Here is a 19,213-nt window from a genome sequence, read left to right as displayed (position 1 = left end):
CTAAGCCTGTGGTGCCACAACTACTGAGCCTGCGCTCTAGAGCCCGCGAGCCACAACTACTGAGCCCACGCGCCACAACTACTGAGCCTGTGCACCTAGAGCCCGTGCTCCACAACAAGAGAAGCCACCGCAGTGAGAGGCCCACGCACTGCAACGAAGAGTAGCCCCCGCTCTCAGCAACCAGAGAAAGCCCACGTGCAGCAACAAGGACCCAACGCAGCCAAAATTAATTAATTAATTAATTAAATGAAAAAGAAAAAAGTATAACAACAATGGCTTTGATAGTTTAATTCAAGTAGAGAATTACCCAAGGACTGCTCGACATCTCATTTCTGTCAACAACAACCCTATCTACCTCCCAGGACAACAAGTACTGAAGGATTCTAGACTGGTTCATTAGAAGCTTTCTTCTTCTAAAAAGATTTTTAAAAACAGTTCTATATGATAATTTATCTAAGTACATGAGATTTGTTCCTCGTTTACCTTTATAAAGACTTGTTTCTCCAAATATGACCCCAGCTTGCACAAGAAAAGAGAGCCACAGACCTCAAGTTAGTGTTAAACTAAGATGAAACAGCCGACCCAGTGAGCGCACCCTGGAAACCAGATCTTGGCAGCGATAACAACTCCTCTGACTTCTCAACACTGACAACAAGGCACAGTGAATTCACCGAGTCCCCACAACCACCCTGGGAGCCCAATATTATTGGTGTTCCCATTTTACACATGAGGAACCAAAGGCAGAGTACAAAGCCAATAAACAGAAGAGTCGGGACTCAAAGGCAAGCAGTCTGGCTCCAGAAGCCGCCCTCTTCTCCCCCGTTCTCCAGCCTCTCCAGATAGCTGACTAGACAAAGTGCAGGCAGAGAGACCCAGGGCCCTGCTCATTCCCAAGCCAGCGCGCGGGGCACACAGTCCGCGCCAAGCTGCTTTACGGAATGAGTCTCCTTGCTTCACATTCACCCCTATCAAATCTCCTTCCCCTCCCCCAACGAGGAGAAACACACCTTGCTCACTGTGAAAGGGGAGCCGCTGAACGGGAACCACCTGCTGTTTACAGAGGCACCCAGGATGTAGAGGGTGCAATTCCCCTCGCTGGCTTCAAAGACAAACCTCCTATTGTCTGCACCAAGGGAGGAACGAGAAGCCTTGCAACTGTAGGTTTCTGTAAAGGTCACAGGAGGCTTGGTTAAACCCTAGGACACCGAAGCGGGTGAGGGACGCCGCATTTTTGCTGCTGAAGGCTGCGCAGCGCCCACAGCAGCTGCTGGTGGGAGCAGCATGTAACACACCCACAGCTGCGGCGGCCTCGCCGCCAGCTGCACGTTTTAAAATAAAAGACGTCCTGACCCCCAAGATGCGCACAGCCTGCCTCTATCTCGGCCCTCGCGCGGAACACTGCCTCCACCCACACCAGTCCTGCAACCGGGGGGCCACCGAGGGAACTGCAGCTCCGGGAGGGCGACCGGGAGGGAAGGCGGGGACGCCCCAGTCCGCCTCCCTGCAGAGGCCAGATCGGCGGGGCCGGAGGCCACGGCCCGCACCCGGACACGCACGTCCCGACTCCCCGGCCCCGCACCTCCCCGACTGCGCACCCGAACCGCGCCGACACCCCGCGCTCAGGCCCGGCACTCCACTCACGCCCACCCTAGGCCGGGCACGCTCAAACCCCAGGGCCGGGCACACTCACCGGCCCGAACCCCGGGCCGGGCACCCTCTCACCCACCTCCACCCCCAGGCCGGACCCCACACCCACCTCACACCCTGGCCCCGTGAGGCCTGGGCCCCTCGCGCCCCTGCGCCGCCCCCCCAGTCGGACCTCTACACACAGAACCCGCCCCTCCCCGGCCCGGCCGCGGCACCGCCCGCCCCCTCAGTCGCCAAGGACCCGTATCCTCGCGGGCCGGGCCGGGGACCTCCGCGAGGCCGGGCGGGGGCCACAGCGCCTGCCTCTCCGCCATCTTCCCGGCCCGCACCGCCCACCGTCCGCGCTCTCACCCGCAGGCTGCGCGCGGGCCGCGCGGCCACAGCCCTTCATCCCGGCTTGCACGCCGCGCGTGAGCTGCTCGCGGCTCTCCCGCGCCGCCGCCGCCCGCTCGGTGCGCGCCCTCCGCCGCCGCCGCCGCTGCCGCCGCCGCCGGCCCAGTGCGCCGCGACCGCGCGTCCTCCCGTCACCAGCGCAACCCCCCGCCTCCGGCCCCGCCCCCGCCCGGCACAGCCCCCGCCGCCAGGGGACGCCGCCGCGAGCCCCATGCACATGCGCCAGCGCGCGGCACGCCGGGAGCAAGAGTCCCGCCGGGGGCGTGCGCTGCATGCCGGGAGTCGGGAGCATAGTCGCGCTGGCTCCGCCCACAACGCGGGTGTGGGGTACTCGCGCTGTCCGGGCGAGTCCCGGGATGCTTCGGGCGAAGAGGGCCGTCCCCGGCCCGGGTCACCCAGGGCCCGGGGTACGACGGGCGGAGAGGGGCGGCTGCTGGCCAGGTGATGCCGAAGCGCTCCCTCCAGCCCCGCGGTCCGCACCACGGCCGACGTTGCCTGTCAGATCGCTCCTGAGATTCTTCCGAGCCCCTTCGATGCGGTGCAGTTGACATTTCCTACGTGTCGGTGTGGATTTGGTGTAATTTTACCTACTCAAACCATGTTGGACTTCCTGGAAAAGATTTCACTGTTCCTCGATTCTGGAAAGTTATCAGCCACTGTCTCTTAAAATACTGGCTCTCCTCCATTCTTACAGGTTCTCCCTATGTATGTATCTGTCAGCTAAACAGGACGGCCTGTGTCCTCCGTGTCTCTACGATTTTCCTCTTTTTGCTCTGTCATCTTAACTCTTGGTAATTGCTCAGTTAAGCTTTACTGTTGTTCTCTTTAGCGTTTTCTAATCTGCGTTTAGCCTGCTCTTCGGGCTTTTAAAAATTATTATTACCTATACAGTATTCATTTCCAGAAGTTGTAGTATTTGACATGCATGTCGATATAAATGGAAGCTAAGCAGGCTGAAACTCCCACAACAAAACAGAATAGCCCACACCACTCCGTGGCCACAGCCCGGATCCCATTCGCACAAGGAACTGCAAAGGGCTGAAAGCTCAAGCTCAGAAGCCCTCAGTTGAGTTCCACTTCCGGCCTGCAGCTCACTCCCTCAGTGCGCCGCTGCTTTAGTGCTTTGCCTCCCGGCTCTCTGATCCGGACTCTGTCACCACTCTTTGGCTTCCCTTTTGGCCCATCCTCACACTGCACTCCCACACACAGTAAAAATGGTCTCTGGTCTCCTGTCTCTAGCTCCCTCTCCGTTGTGCACACTTGAGAAAGCCCAGTCTGGAGGAACCCCACCATTCTCCATCGTGAATGCTGCAGAAACACCACAGACCTGTGCTGGCTGGCTTCACTTTAAACTTAGAAGGAGCACTTCACACTCCTTGGCAATCCTGTGATTCTTCTCCCAAGGGTAAGCCTCCCATTCCCCAAAGTGAGCATAGGAATTCTTAGGCCTCTCTAGTTGAGCCTCCCAGATGAGAACAAAACTTCTTATCACCAAACCCAAAGGCCCGCCCATATCTATGCCTGCCCTTCACCTTCCCTCCTGAAAATGGGCAGGCAGTTTCCCTGCTCCTATACAAGGCAGGCCCTCCTCTGATGAACTGGAACCCACTCCCTCTTGCATTCTCAAAGATTTTGTTCATCTGTCTCCTCTCCTGCATCATCTGTTTGTCTCTCTCTGTTTTATTATTTGCACGAGCATACAAAGCCACTGATATTTCTCGTTATAACAACAAAATGCCTCCTTTAACTCCACTTATCCCTCCCAGGTCCTTGGGTCCCCTGGTGGCCATGCTTCACAAAAGACTTGCCTGCACCTCACCATCATATTGTTTTTGTTTATTGGTTTTGTTTTGTTTTTTATTGAAGTATAGTTAATTTACAACGTTGTTAGTTTCAATTGTATAGCAAAGTGATTCAGTTATACATATTTTTTGCAGATTCTTTTCCATTATAGGTTGTCACAAGATATTGAGTATAGTTCCTTGTGCTACACAGTAGGTCCTTGTTGTTTACCTATTTTATATATAGTAGTGTGTATCTGTTAATCCCACACTACTAACTTGGGATGAATGGATAAAGATGTGGTACATATATACAATGGAATATTATTCAGCTATAAAAAAGAATGAAATGATGCCATTTGCAGCAACATGGATGGACCCAGAGATTATCATACTAAGTGAAGTAAGTCAGACAGAGAAAGACAAATAGCATATGATATCACTTATTTGTAGAATCTAAAAAAATGATACAGGGAAATCCCTGGCATCCAGTGGTTAGAACCTGGCGATTTCACTGCTGTGTCCCTGGTTCAATCCCTGGTCGGTGAACTAAGCCTCAAGCCGTGTGGCATGGCCAATAAATAAATAAATAAATAAATATGTTTTTAAAGATACAAATGAACTTATTTACAAAACAGACTCACAGACATAGAAAACAATCTTATGGTTACCAAAGGGGAAGGTGGGGAGGACTACATTAGTAGTTTGGGATAAATTAATAAGTAATAAATTATTGAAAACATAGATGTGAAATTCGTACATAAAAATTGTTAACTGAATGCTAACATACAAAAACACAGAATGCTTAAGAATATACAAGAATGTAAGGATAGGGACTTCCCTGGTGGTGCAGTGGTTAAGAATCTGCCTGCCAATTGCAGGGGACATGGGTTTGAACCCTGGTCCGGGAAGATCCCACATGCCGCGGAGCAACGAAGCCCGTGTGCCACAACCACTGAGCCCGTGAGCTACAACTACCGAAGCCTGTGTGCCTAGAGCCGGTGCTCTGCAACAAGAGAAGCCACGGCAATGAGAAGCCCACACACCGCAACGAAGAGTAGCCCCTGCTCGCCACAACTAGAGAAAGCCTGTGGGCATCAACGAAGACCCAACAAAGCCAAAAATAAATAAATAAATAAATAAATAAATAAATAAATAATTTTTAAAAAGAATGTAAGGATAACATAACATCAGAAAAATCTATCAGTGTAATTTAGCATATCATCAGACTAAGGATAAAATCACCTCTTTCTTTCAATTGTTGATAAAAGTCAGCATCTCTTTATGATCAAAAAAATTTTAACTGAGACTACAAAGGAAACTTTATTAACCAGATAAAGGCTATATACCAAAATCCCACACAAATTATTTTCAACAGAGAATCTTTGGATACAAACCCTTTAAGGTCAGGAGCAAGAAAGGATGCCTACTAATGTTGGTGGGTGGAGGCAGGTGTGCTCAGCCGATGCAACAATAAAAAAAAAAAAAGAGCCTAAGGATTAGAAGAGAATAACCTAAAGTCGCAAAAATTGAAGATAATATGAAATTCTACACAGAAAATATACAGAATCAACAAAGTATCAGAATCAGTGAGTTCAATAAGACCTGCTCACAAAACCCAACAATCGTTCTCTACAGATGAGAAACCACCAACTGGAAAATATGATGGAAAGTGAGATGCCCTTCACAACACCATAAACACTATAAACCATGTAGGCATTAAGCTAATTAAAAACATACAAAACCTTTATAGAGGACACATAAAAACTCTATGAAAGTATCTTAAAAGAAAGCCTAAATAAATGGAGAAACATACAATGTTCATGGACCAGATGGCATAACACTGTAAAGATGTCAATGCTCACTAAAGTGGTCTAAAAAACCAAAATATTAATAATCTAGTTCTAGTAAGATTTTTTGAGGAATGTGAAAAACATATTTTTTAGATATACATGGAAGAATAAAAGTCTACAAATAGCTAGTTCAGTTTCGAAGGAGGACATACAGCAGGCAGGTACTCTACCAGATGTTAGGATCTACTCCAAAGCAATGGTACTTGATAGGCTCAGGAACACAAATGGACCAATAGAACAGAAAAAAGAATTCAGAATCTCACTAATGTATAAAAAGTTATGGGGAAAGATTGATTATTTAATGTATTCTTTGTTGAGGAATTATTTGAAGAAACATGAAGCTGGATCCACATCTAATATGTATAAAATTGGGTTCCCAATAGATTATCCACATAAATATGAAAAGTAGAAGAAAGTAAAACTGAAATACTTCTTAAAAAAATAGAGGTGAATCTTTATGACCTTGGAGAGGGTAAAGACTTATTAAAACCACAAAACTACAAGCCACAAGGTAAAAAATTAACTAATTTGACTACCTCTGATTTAATTTCTATTAAACAGATGACATCCCAGTTAAAGTTAATAGGTGATGGACTAGCAGAAGACATCTGCAATCTAAATCTGACGAGAGATTGGTACCTAGAATATACAAGAGCTCTGTCATACTAACAACGAAACACAACAAAAAACAGGAACTCCAGTAGAAACACAGGCCAGAAACAAAAACAAAAAAAACATATACATATGAAAAGACAATTCACGAAGGGGAAAAGCCCACATGTTATTTGAGGAGACCATGAAACTCACCAGGAATCCATTAAAGACAAATTGAAACAACCATGATATGCATCTGATTGGCAAAAATAAGAACACTGTATAACAGTGTTGGGGAGGGTGTAGTGAATTGGGAACTCTCAGGCACGGCTACTGGGAGTGTAAATGTACTCAGCAGCTCTGAAGGGCAACCTAGCGGTAGTCAGTGAAATTAAGCATGCAGATACCTTATGAACAAGCAACGCGTTCTTGGACAGATAATCCAGAGGAATTTTCATTCCTAGGGACCAGGTAGAAAGATACTCAGCACTACGTGATTTGCAGTGATGGGGAATAAGAGGCAACTTAGGTGTCCATCATCAGGGACAGACGCGCAGACTGACAGTGCTACGCAGCAGTTAGGGACAAAGAACCAGAGGTATGGAGAACAAGAGAAGATCCTAAAAAGGCGCTGCGTAAAAAATTAAGTGAAGTGGGCTTTATAGCACAACATGTAAATTAAGTCACATACACCACACAACAGTGCATAGTTTACAAGGAAAAAACATTTTAAGGACGTGTATAAAACACCTGCACCTACGTGATGCAAAGGAAGAGCTGCGGAGTCAGGGATACGTTGATAAACGAGGAGAATCGCCTGCTCCAGACAGGAAAGGGCCCGGGGCCTGCGCGCAAAGGCGCCGCCTCCCCTCCGCTGCCCGGCCGCACGCAATCCCACTGAGGACCCCTTTTCTTCCCACTCGCTCCTGCAGGACGGGACCAGGAAGACAGGGTGCTCCAGCAACACCTCTGGCTCCGTCCCGTCTGGGCGGCGGCGCGGGAACAGCGGCCTGGCGCCCCTAGGGCCCGAGCGCAGGCGGGACAGCGTGGACACGCTGGGACCCGCTCCGGCCTCCTGACTACGCCCCTCACGACCGCCCCTGCACCCGGTCACGCCCCCAACACCCTCCTCGCCCCTTCCTTGACCGTGCCTCACTCCGGACCCTGGCTTCGCCGCGCTCCTCAGATCCCAGTCACACCTTCCCGGGCCACGCCCCTTGCCCAAGGACACGCCCCCAGGAGACAGCCTCTTAAGCTCCTCGACGCTCCGCCCTGACCACGCCCCCGTGGGCTTCACCGGGGCCACGGCCCCACGGCTCACTCCCTCAGGGGCCCCTCTCCCCAGCTGGCTCTGGGCTGTCAAGCCCAATCAGATCCCTTCCCTCCAGTCCGAGGGCCGCTCCCCACCTGCAGTGGGCTCTGTGCCAGGTCTGGGGCTCTGCCCACGAGCAGGGACAGGCTGATGGTCCCCTGGGTTGGTGGTAACTGGTTTCCATCTTAATCCGATTACAGCTCATCAGAAATTGCTTAGGTGTTCTATCAGGGACGCTGTTTATTCCCCGAGGAAGCTGCCTCGGCACACCAGGCTTGGTACAATGTTTCCTTTACGGTAGGTACTGTCATCATTCTTTCTTCCGGGTGGAGACTCTGAGCAGAGTTGAGAAGCTTGGCCAAGGTCGCTCAGCAGTCCGCTGATAGGACCAGGGGCTCAGCCCCACGCGTCCTAGGGAGTTTAGAGGAGAGGGGTGGACGCGCCCCGACCCGCTCTTTTTTCTCCCCTGCAGGAGGCTGGTTGCTGAGACGTCAAACAGCCTTCAGACCTCCTTAGATTTTGCTGCCTGGAAAATAAGGCAGGCTGACTTATTTTTTAAAATATTTTTAACTTACATTGAGATATAATTGACATACAATAAACCACACAAATTTAAAGGATACAATTTGATGATAAGTCGTTTTTTTTTTTTTGCGTTACGCGGGCCTCTTACTGTTGTGGCCTCTCCCGTTGCGGAGCACAGGCTCCGGATGCGCAGGCTCAGCGGCCATGGCTCACGGGCCCAGCCGCTCCGCGGCATGTGGGATCTTCCCAGACCGGGGCACAAACCCGTGTCCCCTGCGTCGGCAGGCGGACTCTCAACCACTGCGCCACCAGGGAAGCCCTGATGATAAGCTTTGATGTATTAATTTTTAATTTCACATCTGCGAAAGAATTACCACAATCAAGACAATGAACGTGGCTGGCACTTCCCCAGTCTTGCAGACCCCAATGAATCCGCCCTCTTACCCTCCCCCACCCCATCTCCAAGGAACTCTACTTTCTGTCACTAACTATTAGGTCAGTTTCATTTTCTAGAATTTGGTGTAAATGGAGTCCTTTTCTCCTAGGGTAAACACCTAGGAGTAGAATGGATGCCTCATATGCGAGATGTATGTTGGACTTTATATGAAGCCTCCAAACCATTTTCCACGTGGCTGCACCACTTTCCACCCCCACCAGCAGTGATGAGGGTTTCATTTCCTGCACATCCTCACAGACTCTTGACATGGCCAGTCTTTGTTTAAATTGTGGTAACAAACACACACTCACACACCCCATAAAATTACCATCTTAATCATCTTTAAGTGAATGGCTCAGTAGTGGTAAGTATATTCATATTGTTGTACAACAGCGCTCCAGATCCAGATCTTGCAAAACTAAACCTCTCTGCCCATTAAACAACTTCTTATTCCTCCCTCCCGTCAGCCACTGGCAACCACCACTCTACTTTCCATTTTTATGAATTTGATTACTTTAGATACCTCATATAAGTGGCATGTATTTGTATTTGTCTTTTTGTGACTGACTTATTTCACTCAACGTAATGTCCTCCAGGGTCATCTGTGTTGTAGCAGGTGTTTTAAGGCTGAGTCGTATTCCATTACACACACCACACTTTGTTTATCCATTCGTCTGTGGACACTTGGGCTGCTTCTACCTCTTCACTATTATGAATAATGCTGCTATGAACATGGGTGTGCAAATATCTCTTTGAGGTCCGTCGTTCAGTTCTTTTGGGTATATACCCAGAGATGGGATTGCTGGATCAAATGGTAGTTTTTTGGTGTTTTTTGTTTGTTTGTTTTTTTATACATTTATTTATTTGTTTTTCACTGCATTGGGTCTTCGTTGCTGTGTGTGGGCTTTCTCTAGTTGTGGTGAGTGGGGGCTACTCTTTGTTGCGGTGCCAGCCTTCTCATTGTGTTAGCTTCTCTTGTTGCGGAGCACGGGCTCTTGGCGTGCCGGCTCAGTAGTTGTGGCAGGAGGCCTAGTTGCTCCGCGGCATGTGGGATCTTCCCAGACCAGGGCTCGAACCCGCGTCCTCTGCACTGGCAGGCGGATTCTTAACCACTGTGCCACCAGGGAAGTCCCAGTTCATTTTCTCTTTATAATTTCTTTCTACTTCCTTTAGTTCTGGTGTTTTTTGTCTAGCTTAAGTTGAACATTTAATTTGCTGATTTTTAAAATTCTGACTTACAATTATTAAAGGACAAGTTATTTGCTAAAAGCTTATAAATTAATGGACAGAAAATTGGACTGACAGGCTGGTTTCTTCAAGCTTCTAGGTAATAGAAGTTGAAGAAGGTAGTAAGGGAAAGGGAAGGCCCTAGATATTTTATGGGAGGGAAATGGGCAAAAAGAGAACAAAATTCAGGATAAATGGAAGAAAAGGGCTGCCTTTTTCTCCTGACTCCCTGGAATTTGTTTAATAAGTATGGGAACAGAAGCAGGTATTGTGGTTTTTCTATAGCTATCTTCTACAAGTCGATATTTCTTGCTTTGTGATCACATGGATTTAGAAAAGATATCGTTTTGTTTTTAGGCTTTTTTAATATTTTATTTTATTTATTTTATTTTTGGGTGTTGGGTCTTCGTTGCTGTGCGTGGGCTTTTCTCTGGTTGTGGTGAGCAGGGGCTACTCTTCATTGTGGTGCACAGGCTTCTCATTGCTTGTTGTTGTTGTTGCTTGCTCTTGTTGCAGAGCACAGGCTCTAGGCGCGTGGGCTTCAGTAGTTCTGGCACGGGGGCTCAGTAGTTGTGGCTTGTGAGCTCTAGAGCGCAGGCTCAGTAGCTCAGTGGTTGTGGCGCACCGGCTTAGTTGCTCCGTGGCATGTGGGATCTTCCCGGACCAGGGCTCGAACCCATGTCCCCTGCATTGGCAGGGGGATTCTTAACAACTGCGCCACCAGGGAAACCCTGACTTATTAAAATACCACTTTATGGAGATAAATGCACATCCCATCAACTCACCTATTCAAAGTGAACAACTGAGAGGCAAAGATCGCGCGCATTTTTGTGCAGGCGAGCCTCCCCGCCCAAGGTCTGTACTGGCACCACCCCCCGTGCCCCCAGACCCCGGCGGAGACCCCCCCCACCCCACCCCGCTCTTCGAGTCCAAACCAGGTAGCAATCAACCGCGCGGAGGACAACCGGAAGTGCGTCCTGCTAGGTCGGACCCGTAAGACCAACCCGGCGGTCTAGGCCCCGCCCCTCAGGCCGTGGATCACCGAGGGCGGGTCCTCCCGCTGTCCTAGAGCTGCCTCCCGGAGGGGGCAGGGGTCTCTAGGTCGCTTCCGGGAACCAGGCCGCGCTTCCGGGAACCAGGCCGTGCTTCCGGGAACCAGGCCGCGCTTCCGGCCGCGGGCGCGCCTCTTCTCCGCTTGGGAACGCGCGCCAGGTACAGGGGCGCAGCGGGAAGCGGGGGTGGGAATGGGTCGCTCTGCTCGCGAGGCGGCGAACGCTCTGGAGGCAGGAGGCCGATCCGGCAGCTCGGGACCGGACCGCAGGGCACTGACCGCGGCCGGGGCGGCGGCTCGGAAGAGCTTGGGTGGCCGCCTCGGGGCGCTCCTTCCTCCGGGCCGGGGGGCAGCGCGCTGGCCTCCAGGGACCGGGGCCTGAGCGGCAGGCGGCGGAGCTGCGGAAGGCTGTCCCGATACTGGCCAGGCCCTGAAGGAAAACCCGTGGTCGTTGGCAGCCGGGGTGAGGGGGCCCGGCCTTCCCGGGAGAGTGGGGTACGAGGAAACCGGTGGGGAGCTCCCCGTGCGCCCGGGCCCGCCGCGCCGAGGCCCGCAGGCCAGGGGTGGGGGCGCCTTGGGGACAGCTCTGCTCGGCACCTGGCGCGGCTGCGGTGGGCCCGGCGTTCCTGCAGAAGCAGGTGTGGGGTGTCGTGCTGTCCTTCAGGTGACGTCTCAGCGCTTTTCTCCAGGTACTGCACCCACCTCCCTAACGCCTGCGCCTCAGCCCTTCCTGCCTGAGGGACGCCGTCTGGCCCCCCCCCGCAGGGACTTCTGAGTGGACGGGCCTGGGTTCTAGTCCTTGACTTGAGCAGTTGTTTCCGCCTCGATTTCTTTGTTGGTGGGGTGAGAACGATAACCCGCTCGTGCAGAGCCATGTACGGCTTGGAGGTGGAGTTGCTGAGTGATCTTGGAGTGGTCAGTGGCAGCGGCAGTGGCTGTTGTGTCCTTGTGTCCTCTGGACCTTTCTTCTCCTTCATTCTTTAATCCGTTATTTATTTGGAGAACTTATGTTGCTCTCCTGTTTCCTGATTCTCTTCCTTCTCTCCTCCCCACCTCATCTCCCTTTTCTGCCGGCTCTTGCCTCCCCTCTTCCAGGGACTGGAGAGGGGCCCCTCCGCCACCTGCTTCCAGGGCACCTTCCGTCATGCTGGTTGTCATCAGTGGTTCACATCATCAGCATCTGGGAGGTGGAGACCATATCAGTCCTCATTCACTGGCCCAAAGGACATGGGAGTCACTGGGCTTCTCTTCCACCCCCCTTCCAGGCAGTTGCGGCTGGGACCTCCTACCTGGGCTGCCAGTCAAATAGCAGGAAGCAGCGATGTCTGCCATGGGTCCTGCAGCTCCACACCTGCATCGCCCTGGTGACAGTCACAGTGGCTGCATGAGTTTCCTGGGCGCCCAGCTGCCTCCAGAGGTGGCAGCAATGCCCCAGCTCCTGAGGGACCTGGACAGGGGCACATTCAGAAAGTTGCTGAAGCTGGTGGTCAGCAGCCTGCAGGGGGAAGACTGCCGTGAGGCTGTGCGGTGCCTCGGGGCTGGCGCAGACCTGCCTGAGGAGCGGCTGGGCGCCCTGATCGCTGGCACACACACCCTGCTCCAGCAGGCCCTCCGGCTGCCCCCGGCCAGCCTGAAGCCCGATGCCTTCAAGAACCAGCTCCAGGAGCTCTGCATCCCCCAAGACCTGGTCGTGGACTTGGCCAGTGTGGTGTTTGGGAGCCAGCGGCCTCTCCTGGACTCTGCGGCCAGGCAGCAGGGGGCCTGGCTGCCCCACGTTGCCGACTTTCGGTGGAGGGTGGACGTGGCCATCTCCACCAGCACCCTGGCCCGCTCCCTGCAGCCAAGCGTCCTGATGCAGCTGAAGCTCTCGGATGGGTCGGCCCTGCGCTTCGAGGTCCCCACGGCCAAGTTCCAGGAGCTGCGGTTTGCTGTGGCCATGGTCCTAAAGGAGATGGCCGACCTGGAGAAGAGGTGTGAGCGCAAACTGCAGGACTGAGCCTTGCTTGCCGGTCCCCTTCTGGTCACCGGGGATAGCTGGCTCAGACAGGTGTCTCCAGAGCAAAGGCCGCCCTTCCCAGGAGGCACTCCAGTGAGTGTTTGAGTATAATCGTGTATTTCTCTAAGTGAAGAAGACAGCTGTGTGTTTCCCTTTTTTTGCAAGTAAAGCAGCTACACAAAATATGTTCTCCTGGGTAGGCATCAAACTGCAGGCACCGTCCCCCCAGCTGTCAGTTAGTCTCGTTGCCAGGTAAGGGCACCCACTGCTCCGGTGTGGCCATGTGTGGTCTAGTCACAGTCTGGGGTCCAGGCCAAGGCCTTTGTGAGGACACAGAGGTTGCTCAGCCTGGCCCCACCTAACGACTGAGCTCTTGCTCCTGTGATTTTGGGAACCCTGTGCTTCAGGGTGCACATTTCATTCCCCTGTCTTAAATCCCGGACCTTATGGAGAGCATTCTAGTGGGGCGAGGGAGGCATTACGAAGTGCATAATACAAACAAGTGACGTAGCTCGTGGGAGGATGGGAAGTGGGGCAGGAGGTAGAGCAGCCTTTGGAGATGGGGGGCGAGGCTGAGGGAGAACTGGGCCGTCATTGTAAACTGGGTCGTGGGGGGAGCTCCCTGGTGGCCCAGTGGTTAAGAATCCTCCTTCCCACGCAGGGGACGCGGGTTTGATCACTGGTCAGGGAACTGAGATCCCACATACCATGGGGCAACTAAGCCTGCGTGCCACAAACTACAGAGCCCACATGCTCTGGAGCCCACGCGCTGTAACTAGAAAGAAGCCTGCATGCTGCAACGAAAACCAGACGCAGCCAAAAAAAAAAAAAATCAGGGCCTGGGTTGCGCCTCCTTGAGGACATGGTACCTGAGCAAAGACTTAAAGGAGGCGAGGGCAGAGGGAGCAGCCTGTGGTGCACAGGCCACAGGGCTGCAGCCAAGTGAGGGGAAGGTGAGTGGAGGGCACGGGGGGCAGTGCCGAGGGCCTGTCTAAGAGCTTTGGCTCAATTCTGAGTGAAATGTGTGTGATGTGACAATTGCTTTCAAAGGATCACACTGGATACTGTGTTGATAGCAGAGCCTAGGGCAGCAGGGTAGGGACTGGGAGTCTGGTGGAGTTGGCGGTGGCAGGGGAGAGGGGAGCAGGGGCCTCACCTGGGTGCCTCTAGGGTGGGAGTGTGCAGAGCTCGTGGCCAGCCCTCCACCCCCCAGCATAACCACACCCCAGGTAGGGGCCTGGCGTGTCCCCGCCTCCATGCTCTGCCACAAAACCAGGTCACAGGTCTGGTAGTATTAATAGGCCCGAGCATCATGCAGGAACCTCCTCTGAAAACAGCAAATGAGCTTGGGTGCCCACCTGGCACCTGCCGTTCCCCAGCGCCCCCTTCCTGCCCCCTGCTCCATGCCACAACCCATCAAGAGCGGCAGTGTTTGCTCTGTGCTGTTTCCAGAACACTCCCATGATCTCGGTTAGTTAAGGCCTTTCCCTGAGTGAGGGTCCTAGCAAGTTAGGTGTGGGCCAAGGGCACAGAGGAGGCCACCCTAAGGTGCTGCTGTGCGCTTGGAGCTAGAGTTTCAGAGGCCAGGCCGCAGGTGGGGCCCCGTCCTGGCTCAGCTGAGGAGTGCAGACTCCCCAGGTCTCCTTCAGCGTCAGCTGGCATCCTTGGGCTCTGCTTCCCTGAGGACAGGAGCTGGACTGGGCTGTGCTCGCTGTTGCCCGGGCCTGCTCAGAAGAACGTGCACAGGTAAGCCGAGCAGCACATCTGCCTCAACCAGTGATGGAGGCTTGCCTGTCACAGTCACTATGCTGTGACTTCTTCCTTGACCGTTGGGCATGCGTCAGGAATACGTAATCATTAAGATACGTTTGGAAAAGCTGAAAAAGTAAAACAAACAAAAAAATTAAAAGATTCAAAAAGCTCCTTTGCCCATAGACGGTCATGGAGAAACTGTCTTGACCAGACCTGACATTTACGCTCTGTGCTGTCTCTGTGTTAACACAGCTCTGTTCATGTAACTCTTCCTGATATGAGGGTCTGTCTAATGGCAGCAGAACATGCATCTTCCCGGTGGGCGTGCCAAGTTTCTCTTGGGCAAAACAAACAAAGCATCACAGACCGGGCAGCCTATAAAACAACAGACATTGATTTCTCACAGTGCGGAGGCCGGATGTCCGAGGTCAGGGGGCCAGCAGGGGCGGGTGAGGCCCTCTTCCTGGCTGCAGACGTCTGTGTCCTCATGTGGAGGAAGGGGCAAGGGAGCTCTGTGGGGTCTCTTATCAGGGGGACTCCACCTTCATGACCGAAGCACTCCCAAAGGCCCCACCTCATAACACCCTCACACTGGGCATTAGGATTTCAACATATCCATTTGGGGGACACACATTCAGACCAGAGCAACTTCTGTGTTTCATTTTTTTTCTTAATTAAAAAATCACTGATGTTGGGACCTCCCTGGTGGCTAAGTGGTTAAGACTCCATGCTCCCAATGCAGGGGGTCCAGGTTCGATCCCTGGGTCAGGGAACTAGATCCCACATGCTTGCTGCAACTACGAGTTCGCATGCCACAAGTAAGGAGCCCTCGAGCTGCAACAAAGACCTGGCACAACCAAATAAATATTTTAAAAAATCACAGTGAGGACTTCCCTGGTGGCGCAGTGGTTAAGAATCCACCTACCCATGCAGGGGACATGGGTTCGTTTCCTGGTCCGGGAGGATCCCACATGCCGTGGAGCAACTAAGCCCATGTGCTGCAACTACTAAACCCATGTGCCGCAACTACTGAGCCCGCATGCTGCATCTACTGGAGCCCGTGCTCTGCAACAAGAGAAGCCACCAAAATGAGAAGCCTGCGCACCACAATGAAGAATAGCCCCCGCTCTCCGCAACTAGAGAAAGCCCGCGCGCAGCAACGAAGACACAACACAGCCAAAAAAAAAAAAAAAAAAAAAAAAAAAAATCAGTGATGTTATGCAACTAGATATGCAACTAGAGATTATTGTACTAAGTGAAGTCAAACAAATACCATATGATATCACATGTTTGGAATCTAAAATGCATACGATACAAATGAACATATCTACGAAACAGACACATGGAGAACAGACTTGTGGTTGCCAAGGGGGTGGGAGTGGGGGAGGGAAGGACTGGGAGTTTGGGATGAGCAGATGCAAACTAGTATATGTAGAATGGATAAACAACAAGGTCCCACTGTATAGCACAGGGAACTATATTCAGTATCCTGTGATATACCGTAATGGAAAAGAATATGAAAAAAATACATATGTTTAACTGAATCACTTTGCTGTACATAAGAAATTAGCACATTATAAATCAACTACAATAAAAATTTTTTTTAATCATTGATGTCAATAGGAAACGATAGAAGGATTTTATATTAAAACTATTTAGGGGCTTCCCTGGTGGCACAGTGGTTGAGAGTCCGCCTGCCGATGCAGGGGACACGGGTTCGTGCCCCGGTCCGTGAAGATCCCACATGCCACGGAGCGGCTGGGCCCGTGAGCCATGGCCTCTGAGCCTGCGCGTCCGGAGCCTGTGCTCCGCAACGGGAGAGGCCACAGCAGTGAGAGGCCTGCGTATCGGGGGAAAAAAAAAAAAAAAAAACTATTTAGAAGCAGGAACAGAGGAGGCAGAGTGTGACCACTTTCCACATTGAATCATTCCATGTGTAGACTTTTGTGTTGGCTTCTTAACACAGTGTAAAAAAAGAATGTGACCATTTTAGGGGCTTCCCTTGGTGGCACAGTTGTTAATAATCCTCCTGCCAATGCACGCGACACAGGTTCGAGCCCTGGTCCAGGAACATCCCACATGCCGCGGGGCAACTAAGCCCGTGCGCCACAACTACTGAGCCTGTAGTGCCACAGCTACTGAAGCCCGCACACCTGGAGCCCGCGCTCCGCAACAAGAGAAGCCACCGCAGTGAGAAGCCCACGTGCCACACGAAGAGTAGCCCCTGCTGTCCGCAACTAGAGAAAGCCCTCGCGCAACGACGAAGACCCAGTGCAGCCAAGAATAAAGTTTTTTTTTTTTGTTTGTTTTTTTAAAGAATGTGATCGGGCTTCCCTGGTGGCGCAGTGGTTGAGAGTCCGCCTGCCGATGCAGGGGACATGGGTTCGTGCCCTGGTCCGGGAAGATCCCACATGCCGCGGAGCGGCTGGGCCCGTGAGCCATGGCCGCTGAGCCTGCGCGTCCGGAGCCTGTGCTCCGCAACGGGAGAGGCCACAACAGTGAGAGGCCCGCGTACCGCACACACACAAAACAAACAAACAAACAAAAGAATGTGATTATATTAAAGCCCTTGGTATTATGTCCCTAACGACCCAAAGCACGACCTCGAGCGCCCCCTACAGGCCAGGCGCTGTCGACCAGGCCCCAGCCGAGCGCAGAGAAGGTACCATTGGAACCGCCAGGTGCAGGCCCTCTGCTGGGCGCGTGTTAACTCATTAACTCACAGGCACGAGGCCTCTCCGCCTCACGGGTGACGAAGCGCAGAGAGGTTTGCGTCTTGCCCAACGACACACAGCTGATGGGGGAGCTGGCAGTCCGTTCTCCGCCAGCCGTCCCTCCCCACCTGTCCTTAGTCCGCCGACTCTGTGAGCATGCGAACCTGGTGGCAGGACAGCCTCCCGTGCCCTGAGCGGCTGCTGGCCCCAGAGTGAGGACACACGTTTAGGGCTGAGGGCCACGGGCTTGGGGGCTTCTGTTTTGCCGGTTACTGCAGCGAAGTTGGGCCAGTGCAGCCAGGAACGGAGACCTGGGGTCCGAGCCCGGCCGATGTGCCCCAGCAGGTGCTCCGAGCTCTGCTGCCACGGAGTGGCCCCGTGGCTGCGACGCCGTGGCTCTAAGTCACGTGCCTGGCAGGGGCGCGCACACCCCCTTCCCGAGGGACCCTCCCATCATCCTCTCGGTTGTCCTGGCTGGCAGGGGTGCTTTTCCGACTGAGGCTGGGAGTCCCGCGAGTCAGCACCAGGATTTGCACCCCTTTTGCCCATCAGGCGGCAGAGACCCCCTAGTCCTTGTGCTCCTGGCGGGGGCTGTCTGGCTCTGTCTCCCCAGCCCTGTGGGTGTGTCCACCCTGATGGTCCACGCCCTGGAGGGTCGGCAGACACGTGCCATCTGCTCCCATCTCCACCCTCGGGGGGTCCCGGCCAGCAAGTGGGGGTGTGGAGCTCTGCTCGCTCACCTGCCTCCCTCCCCCTCCCCCAGAAAGCACCGTCTGTGCCTTTTAAGTCACTGGTCAGGAACATCAGGACCAGAACACTATCTCCATCTTCGGGAGGCTGGAGGTGGTGGCCCTGACGGCGCTGCCCCTCCCACAGCGGCTGTGGGGCAGACCTTCCCCCCGCTTCCCCAGCTGCTAGGCCAGGAGAGGGCCGCAGAGGCCTGCCTCGGCCCTCGGAGGAGCTCTTGACAGCTCGGATACTGCAGACTCTGGGTGGTTCATTTGTGAGCCTTCATGCTTCTGTCTCAAGGAGGGACACATGGGCAAACAGTGACACGAGGCATACAGGTGGTAAGTGGCTTTCATGAGACGGAGAAGATGGGCAGCAGGCTGTTCCCGGGACTGTTGGCTCCTGGGGCTGGACAGAGCCAGGCGATGAGGGCCACCAGCCTCCAGGCGGCTCACAGGATTCTGGCCTCACCGTGGGTACGGGGAGGCAGACGTGATACAGCTTGAGAAGGTCCCTCCAACTGCGGGGCACAGGCCTGTGGGCCAGCAGTGGTGGCCCTTCTCACCTACATCGAGAGTGGCTAACTTTTCTCTAAAGGGCCTGAGAGTATTTTAGCTTTTCATGTCATAATGATTGTTGCCATCGTAGCTCAGAAACAGCCAGAGACATCTAAACCAATGGGCCTGATCATGTTCCAATAAAAATGTCCTGTGGACACTGAGATTTTAAGTTCATGTCACAAAATTTGTTTCAACCATTTAAAACCCATTCTCAGCTCCAGGGCCGTACAAAACCAGTTGGGGGTGGGCGGTGGCTGTAAGTGCTACACCTCCCCGTGCGCCTGCAGGGCTCCCTCAGGCTGCAGAGGGACCGTCCACCTTCACCTGTGGTCAGTCTCTACCCCAGACCTGGACGTGAGGGCAGGGGCCAGCCCAATCCACCTTTGTACCCAGGCAAGAACAAGACCTTGTACAGATGTTTGCACCTGGAAAACTACAAGTGTGTTAACCTTCTTTAGATCTCCGTGGAAACTCTTTTTGCTGGAGAATTTTCTCTTCTGTGGGCCTCTGAAGCCTCGCCTCAAAGCCTGGATGTGCCCCGAATGCATCATTCATTCAACAACAAACATTTCCCAGGCTCTGAGTGCAAGCCACACACACAAGGGGACACAGGGATGTGAAAACCCACCTGGGCTCTGCACAC

The 19,213-nt window shown here is 53.0% G+C and overlaps 2 protein-coding genes and 1 long non-coding RNA gene across 13 annotated transcripts in view; 2 read left to right on the top strand and 1 right to left on the bottom strand.

The window, feature by feature from the left end:
* Positions 1 to 7,055, bottom strand: part of ARHGAP39 (Rho GTPase activating protein 39) — an 81,159-nt gene extending 74,104 nt beyond the window's left edge. For 6 of the 7 annotated variants that reach the window (XM_082600735.1, XM_082600737.1, XM_082600734.1 and 3 more), the window contains exon 1: positions 1,999 to 2,227. The gene's annotated coding sequence lies outside the window, so the exon portion shown is untranslated. Of the gene's footprint in view, positions 1 to 1,998; positions 2,228 to 7,028 lie in introns of those variants that run through there. The other variant, XM_082600738.1, reaches the window with a different exon arrangement.
* Positions 2,393 to 4,922, top strand: LOC309792038. The gene is made up of 3 exons (XR_014291596.1): positions 2,393 to 2,604; positions 3,280 to 3,445; positions 4,703 to 4,922. It is a non-coding gene; the product is annotated as an uncharacterized lncRNA (long non-coding RNA).
* Positions 7,056 to 10,891: 3,836 nt separating the features above from the next.
* COMMD5 (COMM domain containing 5) lies at positions 10,892 to 12,998 on the top strand. Of its 5 annotated transcripts, none has more exons than XM_082600742.1 (2): positions 10,892 to 10,980; positions 12,085 to 12,998. In XM_082600742.1, the coding sequence occupies exon 2, from the start codon at positions 12,141 to 12,143 to the stop codon at positions 12,813 to 12,815; it is 675 nt and encodes a 224-aa protein (XP_082456868.1). In that variant the 5' UTR covers positions 10,892 to 10,980; positions 12,085 to 12,140; the 3' UTR covers positions 12,816 to 12,998. The 5 variants fall into 5 exon arrangements, with proteins under 5 accessions (XP_082456868.1, XP_082456869.1, XP_082456872.1 ...); XM_082600743.1 differs by having other exon boundaries at positions 10,919 to 10,980; positions 11,915 to 12,998; XM_082600746.1 differs by lacking the exon at positions 10,892 to 10,980 and adding an exon at positions 10,989 to 11,282.
* The last annotated feature ends 6,215 nt before the right edge of the window (positions 12,999 to 19,213 follow it).

Source organism: Mesoplodon mirus, assembly GCF_964341445.2.
Source record: "Mesoplodon mirus genome assembly, chromosome: 16".
NCBI classification, from domain to species: domain Eukaryota; kingdom Metazoa; phylum Chordata; class Mammalia; order Artiodactyla; family Ziphiidae; genus Mesoplodon; species Mesoplodon mirus.
This window is presented reverse-complemented; position numbering and strand designations above follow the sequence as displayed.